Consider the following 15,659-nt stretch of genomic DNA (forward strand, 5'->3'; position numbering starts at 1 on the left):
GGGTCCAGAGGGGCAATTTTTTCACTCAAAGGGTGGTGAGTGTCTGGAACGAGCTGCCAGAGGCAGTAGTAGAGGCGGGTACAATTTTGTCTTTTAAAAAGCATTTGGACAGTTACATGGGTAAGATGGGTATAGAGGGATATGGGCCAAGTGCAGGCAATTGGGACTAGCTTAGTGGTATAAACTGGGCGACATGGACATGTTGGGCCGAAGGGCCTGTTTCCATGTTGTAAATTTCTATGATTCTATGATTCTATCATCCAATTGCTAAGAGTAACTGGCAGTGACCAGTTAGCAGTGAGAACTGTATCATTCAACTAATGTCTGGGAAGAGCAGAATGATGTCTGTAATTTACTGCAGTCTGGTGCCGAGCTACAGTCTGCAGGCCCATTAATAATACTGTATTACAAAGTCCTTTACTAAGAGTTTTTACTTTGTGAGTGCGCACAGTTGCAGCATGATGTACTAGATTCCCTCCATCATAAGGTCAGAAATGGGGATGTTCGCTGATTGCACAGTATTCAGTTCCATTCACAACCCCTCAGATAATGAAGCAGTCCGAGCCCGCATGCAGCAAAACCTGGATAACATCCAGTCTTGGGCTGATAAGTGTCAAGTAACATTCACGCCAGACAAGTGCCAGGCAATGACCATCTCCAACAAGAGAGAGTCTAACCACCTCCCTTTGACATTCAACGGCATTACCATCGCCGAATCCCCCACCATCAACATCCTGGGGGTCACCATTGACCAGAAATTTAACTGGACCAGCCACATAAATACTGTGGCTACAAGAGCAGGTCAGAGGCTGGTTATTCTGTGGCAAGTGACTCACCTCCTGACTCCCCAAAGCCTTTCCACCATCTACAAGGCACAAGTCAGGAGTGTGATGGAATACTCTCCACTTGCCTGGATGAGTGCAGCTCCGACAACACTCAAGAAGCTCGACACCATCCAGGACAAAGCAGCCCGTTTGATTGGCACCCCATCCACCACCCTAAACATTCACTCCCTTCACCACCGGCGCACAGTGGCTGCAGTGGGTACCATCCACAGGATGCACTGCAGCAACTCGCCAAGGCTTCTTCGACAGCACCTCCCAAACCTGCGACCTCTACCACCTAGAAGGACAAGAGCAGCAGGCACATGGGAACACCACCACCTGCACTTTCCCCTCCAAGTCACACACCATCCCGACTTGGAAATATATCGCCGTTCCTTCATCGTCGCTGGGTCAAAATCCTGGAACTCCCTCCCTAACAGCACTGTGGGAGAACCTTCACCACACGGACTGCAGCGGTTCAAGAAGGCGGCTCACCACCACCACCTTCTCAAGGGCAATTAGGGATGGGCAATAAATGCCGGCCTCGCCAGCGACACCCTCATCCCATGAGCGAATAAAAAAAAAATCGGCCAGCTTCCTCTCAGTTTACAGCTATGACAACGATATAAAAGTTGAATTTCTCCAAGACATTGGTTGGGCCACAGTTGGAATATTGTATACAGTTCTGGGCATGATATTAAAGGAAAGACATGGAAGGGTTTGGCGAGGATTCACCAGGATGCTACCAGGAAAGAGAGGTCATAATTAAGAAGAAAGGATTTTAAAAATGAGGGCTTTTGTTCAGGAACACAGAAGGTTAAAGGGGGCATCTAAAAGGGGTTTTCAAAATTATATAAGGTTCTGAGGGTGGATAGTGAAAGATTGCTTCCACTGGATGACGAATTGCTAACGGGGTGGGTTAGAAAGAGAAATAATTTGCATTTATATAGTGTCTTCCACACCCTGGGGCCATCCCAAGGCGCTTTCCAGCCAATTAATTAATTTTGAAGTCTTGTCAAATATGGCAGCCAATTTGTGCACAGCAAGGGCTCAAAAATGGTACCTCCAATTGTGGGAGCTACAAACCCCAGTATCCCTGAGATAATGGCTAAGGTAAGACCAGGTCAGCTCATACATCTAGGTTTCTGAATAGGAACAAAGGTGAATGAAGAATGCTGACTTGATGCTGTTTAGTGACCTATTAATGTGAGTATGATAACAGCTTGCAGTTATCTTAAGCAATGAGAGATGGATACAAGTCACCCTAGCCGATAAAATAGCAAAGTGAGTAAAGACACCACTGTGTCAGCCAGAGTTCGAGGTGGGATGGGACTTACAGCAGAGTCCATTTTACAGCAAACAGAGTTTATTTACTCAGCAAACAGCGTCTATTTAAAAAGAATCTCTACAAACTATAGCAGACAGAACTCCTGACCGAAACTACAGCAACTTCTCCCCATAAAAGCAGGATTATTTCTCCAGCAAAATGCAGTTAGTGGAGAATAGTTACATATTGTTAGAAATTCTTGATTTATATTGTTCTCACATTGTTCTTTTATATTCGGAGGAAGGTAATCCTGATTGCACCTGATCAATTTCTTAGCAACTGTCTTGTGCATTTTAATTCTTCACCCTAGAAACTCCAATTTTTATGTGAGTATGAAGTTTAGCTGCTGAATATATCTGACAGAGACTTTCTGAAAAAAGAATAAGCATATGGGTAACAAGCTGTGATTTTATTATTAAAAATGAAAAAGTTTATGTGACACTTTGGCAAAACTCATTGTACGTGAATCAGACCATTTGGTCCATCCCTTCTGTTTGCTGTTATGCAGGTGTCAACTGAGAGACCAGAGAACCAATGGCCAGAAACGTTCCAGAGTAATTATGGTATTCATAATCATCAACGTGTGGAAGGAGAGAAAGAGGAAAGCATCTATGAAATGATGGCGCAGGTTGATAGCTGTAAGTAAGATAGGAATATGAGAATGTGCAGGACCACAAAAGACCCAGTCCCAAAAAATGAGTACCTCGCAATCGTCCTCTCCCTCAAACCTCCGTCCAATTCCCCCTTAGGTTTCCCACTCTATCTGCTTCCCCTGTCTCCACACTCCACACATTCACTGCTTCTGTATGAAGCAGTTAAACATAAACGATCAATTTCCCTCTTCCAGGCATTTTCCTACATAACAAAGTGAGTCCACCCCAAGAGGAATTCACCAGCTGTAAAGCGCTTTAGGATGTCCCGAGGACATGAAAGGCACTTTATAAATGCAAGTTCTTTCTGTTTCTAAGGCCGAGCCCATGTTCCCTGCTTCTAGAGTTTGTAACAATCTAGAACATATTGTTGAAGATCGATTTGTCTCGTCCTTTGAGATAATGGGCTATTGCTCCACTTCTGTTGCCATACAAAGTCGAAATAATCTTCAAATGTTATTGTGTGAAGACAATTCTCTATCTGTTTGTAACACTGAAAATGATCAAGTAGATTGCAGAATGCACACAAAGGAGGTTTCCTTAATAATAACACTTGACGAACAATGGAATTAACACTTACTGGTAGATATCCTGTGCCGTTACTCATGGTGAATCAGAAGATTCTCTGTTTTAGAATCATGCCATGTAGAGGATGAGATCAGGGCCATCAGCCGTGCCTCAGTGGGCACCACTCTGAGCTCGGAAGGTTGTGGGTTCAAGTCCCACTGCAGGAACTTAAGCACATATTTTAAGCTGACACTCCCAGTGCTAGTACTGAGGGAGTGCTGCACAGTCAGAGGTGCCGTCTTTCAGTAAACCCAGGCCCTGTCTCCCCTCTTGGGTAGATGTAAAAGATCCCTTGGCACTATTTCAAAGAAGAGCAGGGGAGTTCTCCCCGATATCCTGGCCAATATTTATCCTTCAACCAACACCACTAAAAAACAGATTATTTGGTCATTCATCACGTTGTTGTTTGTGGGATCTTGCTGTGCGCAAATTGGCTGCCGCGTTTCCTACATCACAACAGTGACTACACTTCGAAAGTGTTTCATTGGCTGTAAAGCGCTTTGGGACGTCCTGAGGTCGTTAAAAGGGCACAATATAAATGCACCTTCATTCTTTCACTGATCTACAGTGACAGGATAAATCAAATTCCACTTTTATTAAATGGCATTTTGGGATTTTTCCTGATGCCTTGGGAATTGAATTCCACATCTCTGACCATTATTCTGTGAAAATTGTAAATGAGTGGCCTTTATTTTATATATACATATTCCTTTGCTTATGTATTTAATCATCATCCCTTACCATTTCTGATGCTGAGAATTCATGCCGAGATGTTATTCAGGATGCACCGGGAGAGTTTTCAGAGACTCTTAGCTTCATTCCGAAATCTGCCTCGAGGCTGCTGTTAGTTTGGGAAATTTCCCTAAAATATACTGGCCAATTCTCTCGGGTTTCCACCAATCTCCCACCAAAATTACACTGAGAATTCAAGGGAACCCTGGTGGAATCTCAGAGCCATTGTTAGGCTGAGTTTCCCAGTATAAATTCCCCCATCTTTATCGTATAGAATTACACAGAATTTACAGCACAGAAACAGGCCATTCGGCCCAACTGGTCTGTTTATGCTCCACACGAGCCTCCTCCCACCCTACTTCATCTCACCCTATCAGCATATCCTTCTATCAGCACTCCTTGTGGTAGCGAGTTTGGAGGAAGATGAGGAGAAACAGCGGAGAACCCAAGAGCCCAGACTCCACAGGAGCTAGAATTACAGAATCGTAGAAATTTACGGCACAGGAGGAGGCCATTCGGCCCATCATTATAGAATTTATTATAAAAATTATGAACATCATAACAATATAACTGACAATAACTTTCTTCCACATGTGACGGCACCTGAGGGGAGTAGAGCAGGGAGCTCTGTGTTTTCTGCTGTCCTAAGAGAATTGTAAACAATTTTACAACACCAAGTTATAGTCCAGCAATTTTATTTTAAATTCACAAGCTTTCGGAGATTTTCTCCTTCCTCAGGCAAATGTTTCAAGATCTCCTTGAAGCCTACGCATTTATACATATTGAACAATAATACATGGTGTTTACAGACTGCCCCTGCAACTGCCCATTGCCAAGGCAATCACCGTGTTCAGACAGAGAGGTGTTACCTGCAGAACCTCCGAATACACATTCAACAAAAAAACAAACAGGGAAAAAAAACAGAGAAAAAAAAACACAGAGAGAGGCAGAAACATCCGGAAAGCAGAGAGAGCCAGCAAATGACCCATTATATTAAAAACAGATAACATTTGTTCGCTGGTGGGGTAACGTGTAGCGTGACATGAACCCAAGATCCCGGTTGAGGCCGTCCTCATGGGTGCGGAACTTGGCTATCAATTTCTGCTCGACGATTTTGCGTTGTCGTGTGTCTCGAAGGCCGCCTTGGAGTACGCTTACCCGAAGGTCGGTGGATGAATGTCCATGACTGCTGAAGTGTTCCCCGACTGGGAGGGAACCCTCCTGTTTGGCGATTGTTGCGCGGTGTCCGTTCATCCGTTGTCGCAGCGTCTGCATGGTCTCGCCAATGTACCATGCTCTGGGGCATCCTTTCCTGCAACGTATGAGGTAGACAACGTTGGCTGAGTCACAGGAGTATGAACCATGCACCTGGTGGGTGGTGTCATCTCGTGTGATGGTGGTATCTGTGTCGATGATCTGGCATGTCTTGCAGAGGTTACCGTGGCAGGGTTGTGTGGCGTCGTGGACGCTGTTCTCTTGAAAGCTAGGTAGTTTGCTGCGAACGATGGTCTGTTTGAGGTTGGGTGGCTGTTTAAAGGCGAGTAGTGGAGGTGTGGGGATGGCCATAGCGAGGTGTTTGTCCTCATTGATGACATGTTGAAGGCTGCGGAGAACATGGCGTAGTTTCTCCGCTCCGGGGAAGTACTGGACGACAAAGGGTACTCTGTTGGTTGCGTCCCGTGTTAGTCTCCTGAGGAGGTCTATGCGATTTTTTGCTGTGGCCCGTCGGAACTGTCGATCGATGAGTCGAGCGTCATATCCCGTTCTTACTAGGGCGTCTTTCAGCGTCTGTAGGTGTCCATCGCGTTCCTCCTCGTCTGAGCAGACCCTGTGTATTCGCAGGGCCTGTCCATAGGGGATGGCCTCTTTGACGTGGTTAGGGTGGAAGCTGGAAAAGTGGAGCATCGTGAGGTTGTCCGTGGGCTTGCGGTAGAGTGAGGTGCTGAGGTGCCCGTCTTTGATGGAGATTCGTGTGTCCAAGAAAGAAACTGATTCTGAGGAGTAGTCCATGGTGAGCTTGATGGTGGGATGGAACTTGTTGATGTTATCGTGTAGTCTCTTTAGTGATTCCTTGCCGTGGGTCCATAGAAAGAAAATGTCGTCGATGTATCTGGTGTATAGTGTTGGTTGGAGGTCTTGTGCAGTGAAGAAGTCCTGCTCGAACTTGTGCATGAAAATGTTGGCGTATTGGGGTGCGAATTTGGTCCCCATGGCTGTTCCGTGTGTTTGGGTAAAGAACTGGTTATCGAAGGTGAAGACATTGTGATCCAGGATGAAGCGGATGAGTTGTAGGATGGCTTCCGGAGATTGGCTGTTGTTGGTGTTGAGTATTGATGCTGTCGCAGCGATGCCGTCATCGTGGGGGATACTGGTGTATAGTGCCGAGACGTCCATCGTGGTGAGAAGTGTTCCTGGTTCAACTGGTTCCTAAGAGAAGGCAGAATCCTTGGAGCCATCATCCTGCTCACCTACCGGGGATGGGATCAGGATAATGGTCGCCACTGATCTGTGGGAAAACAGACCTTATGGAATTACTAATATTCCTTAATTCCTGGAAGAGAGTGTCCCAAACATCTTGCTAATCCCTAGAATGGTGGCCTGGAGATCTCTGAATCTGGTAGATATTGTTCTTTCCATTGTCTACATACCACCACTCATGAGGTGAATGCCATCATCTCCACATTGGAGTTGATGGGGTTACCAACTCTGGTTGGACGTATTCTTGGAGGTTTCATCACATGTCCTCAATCAGCCCCGCCCCCACACTCCCACTATTGGTCGCCCAGTGTGTCAATCCTCGCAGTACACCGCCTTCCCACAGCCAATTGGAAAACAAACACATTCTTTGGATGATTCTTGACTGTCAGTCAAACACCTTATTTTTTAATCCCCATCTTCAATATTTTTATCACCGAAAAGCCAAATTGTTCAAAGAAAGTGAAAAACTACACACTAAATTTTTTAACGGCCCCTATGATTTTTCTCCTGGGTGTTGCTCGCAGCACCATCCTGGAGATTAAACTTTAATTCCTGGAGACTCCAGGACATTCCTGGAGGGTTGGCGACCATAGGAGGTAATAACTTACCTCCAGGCCGAGTCATATTCCATTGGACGGACGCAGCTGCCACTCACTGCAGTCTGATCTACATCATCGAGATGCCCTTGCCGATGTTGCTGTAAAGGATGACATTGGTTTGTCCACCAGTACTGCCATCTGCTGTTCATTTTCCGAGAGGCTCTGCAGTGCCTTCGTATGAACTTGGTTGTCCACCAGCATCCTTCTTCTGGTGGTAGAACCCCCTCAGGCCAGCGTCAGAATTCTCTTCAGCCAAAGGCTGACATTTCCCTAGTCTCGGGAATCCTTCTCCACTTCTACTACCTCTTCCTCTGGCTTCTTTGTGTGTCGTGCAGCATCCAGTTTCCAACTAGTATTTAACTAATAAATGGTTAATAAATTAGCAAAGTGTCAGCTGTGGTTCAGTGGGCAGCACTCTCATGCCTTTGAGTCATGAAGGTTGTGGGCTCAAGTCCCACTCCAGAGATTTTGAGCACAAAATCTAGGCTGACAATTCAGTGCAGTACTGAGGGAGTGTTGGAGGTGCTGACTTTTGGATGAGACATTAAACCTCTCAGGTAGAAGTAAAAGATCCCATGGCCACTATCTTAGAGAATAGCAGGGGAGTTCTCCCCGGTGTTCTGGCCAATATTTATCCCTCAACCAACATCACTAAAACCGATTGTCTGGTCATTATCTCATTGCTGTTTGTGGGATCTTGCTGTGCGCAAATTGGCTGCCGCATTTCCTACATTACAACAGTGACTACACTTCAAAAGTACTTCATTGGCTGTAACGCATTTTGGGACATCCTGAGGTTGTGAAAGGTGCTACAGAAATGCAAGTCAGTTCTTTCTTTTTTATCCGTGATGTCCACCGATCAGGAGAACTCCTGAGGAAATTATTTCATACACGATATTCTCTGTGAGTTTTCCTGAATTGGCTACAGGTTTCTCCCCCCTGTGTGTTTCCCCACCCCCCCCCCTCCCAGGAGTTAGTGCGGGGAGGGTGTAGGTGAATGATGTGACAAGGCTGCACTGTCATCTGGGGCGGGCCTCCTGCTCTTTTCATGGCCTGTTGTTGTTACATTCATTAAAGGTACAATCAGTGATCTAAATCCAGTCAAACAGGAATATTCTCCAGCTACTATCTTTTTAATAAAGCCTCTGGAATTTGGAGAACTCCTTTGCCAGTCAAAAGGATTTTTTTTTTAATGAAATATTTATTGACTGCATTCCAAATGCCGCCTTACATTAAAACTTTATCAGATTTGGGAGAGAGTGGCACAGCTTGCTGGAGCCTCAGTGAGCTACTGGATGGAGGTTCGTGCCAACAATCCTGCACCTGGTGGCTCACTGATCTCACTTTGTTGCTACGGTGAGGAGGTGCCGTGTGGGAGCGGGACTTCTCAACAGAGAGAGAGGGAGGGAGGTTCAGGGGGAAGTTACTGCTCGCAGCTCACGGACTCCTCCCTGTGGCCAGTGCTAGACTTCATTCGTAGAGACCGACTGAATAATCGGAGCAGGAAAGGGAAAACAAACTGGAGAATGTCAACGAGGAAAAACAGGGGGAGGGGATGATAGGGGCTTGTTAAACAGGTTAACAGAGATATTAATGGTGAAAGAAGGGCCTCGAGAGATATCTGTGAGAAAAACGACCTCAGGACATCCCAAAACACCTTACAGCCAATGAAGTACTTATTTTTGAAGTGTAGTCACTGTTGTAATATAGAGAAACAGAGCAGCCAATTTGCGCACAGCAAGATCCCACAAACAGCAATGTGACAATGACCAGATCACCTGTTTCAGTGATATTGGTTGAGGGATAAATATTGGTCCAGGACACCGGGGAGAATTCCCCTGCTTTTCTTTGAAATAGTGCCACTGGATCTTTTATATCCACCTGAGAGGGCGGACAGGACCTTAGTTTAACATCTCATCCAAAAGACAACGCCTCTGACAGTGCAGCACTCCCTCAGTGCTGTACTGGGTGTGTCAGCCTGGATAAGGTGCAATCAAGACCCTAGACTGGGACTTGAACCCACAACCTTCTGATTCAGAGCTAAGAGTGCTAATGACTGAGCCACGTCTGACACCTATAGTAAAAGATGTTAACTACAATAAAAAAGAATTTGCATTTGTGTAGCACGTACAACACATCCCCAGGGACTCGAAACACCTGACAACAATAAATTACTCTTCAAGTGCAGTCACTGTTGTTATGTAGCCCTGCCTGCCCACGGCAAAATCCCATTAACGGTGAATGAGATGAATGACCGGATAATCTGCGTTTGGTGGTGTTGGTTGAGGGAGAAATGTTGGACAGGACACCGGGGAAAAACTCGGTTTCTCGAATAGGGCTGCAGGGCCCATAGAACCGGTGGACAAGGCCTTGTGACTCAGATTACCAACTGAGCCAATCTATGTCGGAGACCCATAGTAACCCCAAGGCTGACAAGACTGTTCAGTGTCACATTTCCTACGAGGGAGTAAGGAGATTGACCTTCTGACTCACGAGCGAAAAGTGCCACCAACTGAGCCAAGGTTGACACTTGGAGTCTTATTCCCACCCCGGACATCCCTTCAGACATGGCTCCCCGCGTGGAATGAACTCCCAGATACAGTAGCGGAAGCAAATGCCCTGCAATCATTCAAGAAACAATTAGATTATGCGGTGAGGGTGCTGCAGGATCTTTCTGGATGGTTGGACAAGAATGGCCTTCCTCATCCGAATTTATCTTGTGATTTTGTAACTGTTGGTTTACTTTAGGCAATAAGACAGTTAATTGAACTAATAACCTTTCAGTTCCTGAGGTCTATTGGATGACAATGCAAGAAGGTCAGTTATGATCTACTAAATGTTATTGCCGCTCTATTAAAAAAACTCATCACGCTGGATCTTGTGTTCTTGGTTAACTATATGCAAATGGAATTCTGATTTGTTGTTAAAATATTTGGGATATAATCCAGTGCCTACAGAGTTGGCCCAGATTTTGCTGAAAAACTAAGTGCCTGAACGATGCTCGTTGTTATTAATGTGTAAATCGTCCAGCGACTTGTGGCGAGGAAGAGATTTCCTGTGAGTTGCGAATCGCCACATGTTGCTGGACGATTTTCTCCGTTAGCTTCATGAAGACGTGGATTTCAAAAGGGAATTGGACGAGTGCTTGAAGCAAAAAACATTAGCCGGGCTCTCCCGATATCTTTGACACCCTAAATAGCAAGGAAACTAATCAGCAAACTTTGTCCTGACTGTTTTAACAGCGAAGGCATGCTCAAAAATGAAGGAGGATGAAGAAGACGAGGAGGCTGAGGAAAACCCGTACACTTTGACATTGGATGATGAAGACCCTTATGATTTAATTTTACCAGAAAGCAGCAGCAACACGGAGGTTAAAAAAGACAACATGGCCAACATTGTAAAAAGACCACCGGCACCCACACCCCGTCCCACCACACTGCAGTGTGTGGACAACAACACTCCTTTCATAGCTCAAGGTAGGTCATTCATGCTACACATCGAGTTACATCAAAACTACACCACAGAAACAGGCCATTCGGCCCAACCAGTCTGTGCCGGTGTTTATGCTCCACACGAGCCTCCTCCCTCCCCTCTTCATCTCACCCTATCAGCATATCCTTCTATTCCTTTCTCCCTCATGTGTTTATCCAGCTTCCCCTTAAATGTATCTACACCATTCGCCTCAACTACTCCTTGTGGGAGTGAGTTCCACATTCTCACCACTCTCTGGGTAAAGAAGTTTCTCCTGAATTCCTTATTGGATTTATTAGTGACTATTTTATATTTATGACCCCCAGTTTTGGTCTCCCCCACAAGTGGAAACATTTTCTCTACATCTACCCTATCAAACCCTATCATTATCTTAATGACCTCTATCAGGTCACCCCTCAGCCTTCTCTTTTCTAGAGAAAAGAGCCCCAGCCTGTTCAATCTTTCCTGATAAAGATATCCTCTCAATTCTGGTATCATCCCTGTGAATCTTTTTTGCACCTTCTCCAATGCCTCTATAGTCTTTCTATAATATGGAGACCAGAACTGTTCACAATACACCAACTATGGTCTGACCAAGGTTCTATACAAGTTTAGCAGAACTACTTTGCTTTTCAATTCTAACCCTCTAAAAATGAACCCCAGTGCTTGATTTGCCTTTTTTGTGGCCTTATTAACCTGTGTCGCTACTTTTAGTGATTTGTGTACCTGTCCCCCCAGATCCCTCTGCTCCTCTATCCCATTTAGACTCTTATTTTCCAAGCAGTGTGTGGCCTCCTTATTCTTCCTACCAAAATACACCACCTCACACTTATCTATATTGAAATTCATTTGCCAATTACACGCCCAGTTTATTGATGTCCTCTTACATTTTGACGCATTCTTCCTTTGTATTAACTGCACCCCAATTTGGTGTCGTCCACAAATTTTAAGATTGTACTTCCAATTCCCAAGTCCAAATCATTAATGTAAATGGTGAACATCAGTGGTCCCAGCACCGATCCCTGTGGAACGCCCTGTGTGAACCATTGTTGCAACATTTGTGCCGGAGTAAAGCTAAGATCGCACCAGTGACTAAACAGGGTGTGAGGTGTAAGTTCATCTTTGCAACGCTTTCCTCGTGAGGAATTCCACTTCTTACCCAGGTCATCAGAGAAAGCAGCGAGTGGGCAGTGAGTGGCAGCAAGCGGGAGTGAGTGGGAGCGAGTGGGGGGGGAGTGGGCAGCGAGCGGGAGTGAGTGGGAGCGAGCAGGAGCAGGTGGGCAGCGAGCAGGAGCAGGTGGGCAGCGAGCGGGAGTGAGTGGGCAGCGAATGGGGAGTGAGTGGGAGCAAGCGGGAGTGAGTGGGAGACTGTGAGGAGGAGTGGGCAGTGAGTGGGAGTGAGTGGGAGCAAGCGGAAATGAGTGGGAGTGAGTGGGAGCGAGTGGGGAGGAGTGGGCAGTGAGTGGGCAGTGATTGGGAGTGAGTGGGCAGTGAGTGGGAGTGAGTGGGCAGTGAGTGGGAGTGAGTGGGAATGAGTGGGCAGTGATTGGGAGCGAGTGGGGAGGAGTGGGCAGTGAGTGGGAATGAGTGGGGAGTGAGTGGGCAGTGATGGGAGTGAGTGGGAATGATTGGGCAGTGATTGGGAGTGAGCGGGAGTGAGCGGGAGTGAGCGGGAACGAGTGGGCAGTGAGAGGGCAGCGAATGGGAATGAGCAGGAATGAGTGGGTAGTGAGTGCAAGCGAGCAGGCAGTGAGTGGGCAGTGAAAGAGCAGCGAGCGGGAGTGAGTAGAAGTGAGCGGGAGCGAGCGGGAACAAGTGGGCCATGAGTGGGCAGCGAGTGGGAGTGAGTGGGAGCGAGTGGGAGTGAGTGGGCAGCGAATGGGAGTGAGTGGGAGCGAGTGGGAACGAGTGGGCCGTGAGTGGACAGCGAGTGGGAGTGAGTGGGAGTGAGCAGGAGCGAGCGGGAACGAGTGGGCCGTGAGTGGGCAGCGAGTGGGAGTGAGTGGGAGTGAGTGGGGAGCGAGCGGGAACGAGTGGGCCGTGAGTGGGCAGTGAGTGGGAGTGAGTGGGGAGCGAGCGGGAACGAGTGGGCCGTGAGTGAGCAGCGAGTGGGAGTGAGTGGGGAGCGAGCGGGAACGAGTGGGCCGTGAGTGGGCAGCGAGTGGGAGTGAGTGGGAGTGAGTGGGCCGTGAGTGGGCAGTGAGTGGGAGTGAGTGGGAGCGAGCGGGAACGAGTGGGCCGTGAGTGGGCAGTGAGTGGGCAGTGAGTGGGCAGTGAGTGGGCAGTGAGTGGGCAGTGAGTGGGCAGTGAGTGGGAGTGAGCGGGAGCGAGTGGGAACGAGTGGGCCGTGAGTGGGCCGTGAGTGGGAGTGAGTGGGAGTGAGTGGGAGTGAGTGGGCCGTGAGTGGGCCGTGAGTGGGCAGTGAGTGGGAGTGAGTGGGAGTGAGTGGGCCGTGAGTGGGCAGTGAGTGGGCAGTGAGTGGGAGTGAGCGGGAGCGAGTGGGAACGAGTGGGCCGTGAGTGGGCAGTGAGTGGGAGTGAGTGGGAGTGAGTGGGAGCGAGTGGGCCGTGAGTGGGCAGCGAGTGGGAACAAGGTGCTTTCTCCACCAGAGGAAGACCACAGGGCCATACTGGCCAGCCAGCAGAGTGGGGAAAGGCTCCCCTGTGATTGTGAGACTCAGGAACTCATTTCAATCCAAATGGAGAGCTGTGGAGAACAAACGGGTTTTTCGAGGCAACTGGTCAGTTTTGGGCCACAGGGTGTCGGCTGGCTAGAACTTGTTAGGCCTCAGCTGGAGTATTGTGTCCAATTCTAGACACCACACTTTAGGAAGGATGTCAAGGCCTTGGAGAGGGTGCAGAGGAGATTTACTAGAATGGTACCAGGGATGAGGGACTTCAGTTATGTGGAGAGACTGGAGAAGCTGGGATTGTTCTCCACAGGGCAGAGGTTAAGGGGAGATTTGATCGATGTGTTCAACATTTTTTGCACAGCGAGTTGTTCTGATCTGGAATGCGCTGCCTGAAAGGGCGGTGGAAGCAGATTCAATAATAACTTTCAAAAGGGAATTGGATAAATACTTGAAATGAGAATTTTGCAGGGTTATGGGGAAAGAGCAGGGGGAGTGGAACTAATTGATTGGCTCTTTCAAAGAGCCGGCACAGGCACAATGGGCCGAATGGCCTCCTTCTATGCTCTATGAATTGAAAAGGAGGAATATAAAGGGAAATTAGGGGACAAGGGATCAGTGTAGACAATTCTAGTTGAAGAGCTAGCACACTGTTGATGGGCCGATTGGCCTCCCTCTGTGCTGTAATTTCCATAGATACAAATAAAGTTTTACAAATTAAAGTCCTATTTCGAAAGGATAAAACTCCTGCAATTGCCAACAATCTCTTTCTTTAAAAGAAAAAGTTTGGATAATGGAAATTGGTTAATTCACTTACCTCAGTAGATGCTCAGGGATTGTATTGATGGTGCTGATACAGTTCAGACCATTAAAAGACGGCAGCACTCAGCACATCAATTAAACCACTTACTGCAGATCAATATCATTGTTGAGTGTTTCCTGCCATCTGATTCAATTTATTATCATTATTGGCCTGTTTGATCCCAGGCACTTAGATCTTATTTCAGCAGGATGACACTCGAATGGGTTAAATGCGAGTTTTATGCTGGATCGCTGCGTAATTAAGGCTGACCAGGAGTTAGTGCTGTCTCTGGTCCGAGCAATAGTCTCAGGTCCCTTGCCTCAGTTCTTATGAATTTCCTCGCTGCATATTTTTGTTTTTGATTCCTCACTCGTACAGCAGCTGAAAATGTGTCAACTATGCAAAGTGGCAATGCTCAAAAATTACTGAATCATAGAATCATCCCCCACCATCAACATCCTGGGGGTCACCACTGACCAGAAACTTAACTGGACCAGCCACATAAATACTGTGGCTACAAGAGCAGGTCAGAGGCTGGGTATTCTGCGGCGAGTGACTCACCTCCTGACTCCCCAAAGCCTTTCCACCATCTGCAAGGCACAAGTCAGGAGTGTGATGGAATACTCTCCACTTGCCTGGATGAGTGCAGCTCCAACAACACGCAAGAAGCTCGACACCATCCACCACCCTAAACATTCACTCCCTTCACCACCGGCGCACTGTGGCTGCAGTGTGTACCATCCACAGGATGCACTGCAGCAACTCGCCAAGGCTTCTTCGACAGCACCTCCCAAACCCGCGACCTCTACCACCTAGAAGGACAAGGGCAGCAGGCACATGGGAACAACACCACCTGCACGTTCCCCTCCAAGTCACACGCCATCCCGACTTGGAAATATATCGGCCGTTCCTTCATCGTCGCTGGGTCAAAATCCTGGAACTCCCTTCCTAACAGCACTGTGGGAGAACCGTCACCACACGGACTGCAGCGGTTCAAGAAGGCGGCTCACCACCACCTTCTCAAGGGCAATTAGGGATGGGCAATAAATGCCGGCCTCGCCAGCGACGCCCACATCCCATGAACGAATAAAAAAACAGCAGACGGAGGCCATTCAGCCCATTGTGCCTGTGCCGGCTCTTTGAAAGAGCTAACCAATTAGTCCCATTCCCCATAGCCCTGCAGATTTTTCCCCTTCAAGTATTTTTCCCATTCCCTTTTGAAAGTTATTATTGAATCTGCTTCCACCGCCCTTTCAGGCAGCGCATTCCAGATCATAACAACTCGCTGCGTAAAAAAAATTCTCCTCATCTCCCTCCTGGCTTTTTTGCCAATTATCTTAAATCTGTGTCCTCTGGTTACCGACCCTCCTGCCAGTGGAAACAATTTCTCCTTATTCACTCCATCAACTCTTCATGATTTTGAACACCTCTATATTAAATCTCCCCTTGACCTTCTCTGCTCTAAGGAGAACAAGCTCAGCTTCTCCAGTCTCTCCAAGTAACCGAAGTCCCTTTTATAAAGGTTTAGCATAGTTGCCTTGCTTTTGTACTCTATGCCTCTATTTATAAAGCCAAGGATC

The 15,659-nt window shown here is 47.3% G+C and overlaps 1 protein-coding gene across 4 annotated transcripts in view; it reads left to right on the top strand.

Moving 5' to 3' along the window:
• The window catches only part of LOC137331133 (B-cell scaffold protein with ankyrin repeats-like), a 230,899-nt gene that overhangs the window by 195,541 nt on the left and 19,699 nt on the right, over positions 1-15,659 (top strand). For all 4 annotated transcript variants that reach the window (XM_067994740.1, XM_067994748.1, XM_067994756.1 and 1 more), the window contains 2 exons: positions 2,660-2,789; positions 10,420-10,653. In XM_067994740.1, the coding sequence (XP_067850841.1) occupies positions 2,660-2,789; positions 10,420-10,653 (364 nt within the window). The remainder of the gene's footprint in view (positions 1-2,659; positions 2,790-10,419; positions 10,654-15,659) is intronic.

This window comes from Heptranchias perlo, chromosome 1 (genome assembly GCF_035084215.1).
Source record: "Heptranchias perlo isolate sHepPer1 chromosome 1, sHepPer1.hap1, whole genome shotgun sequence".
Lineage (NCBI taxonomy): Eukaryota > Metazoa > Chordata > Chondrichthyes > Hexanchiformes > Hexanchidae > Heptranchias > Heptranchias perlo.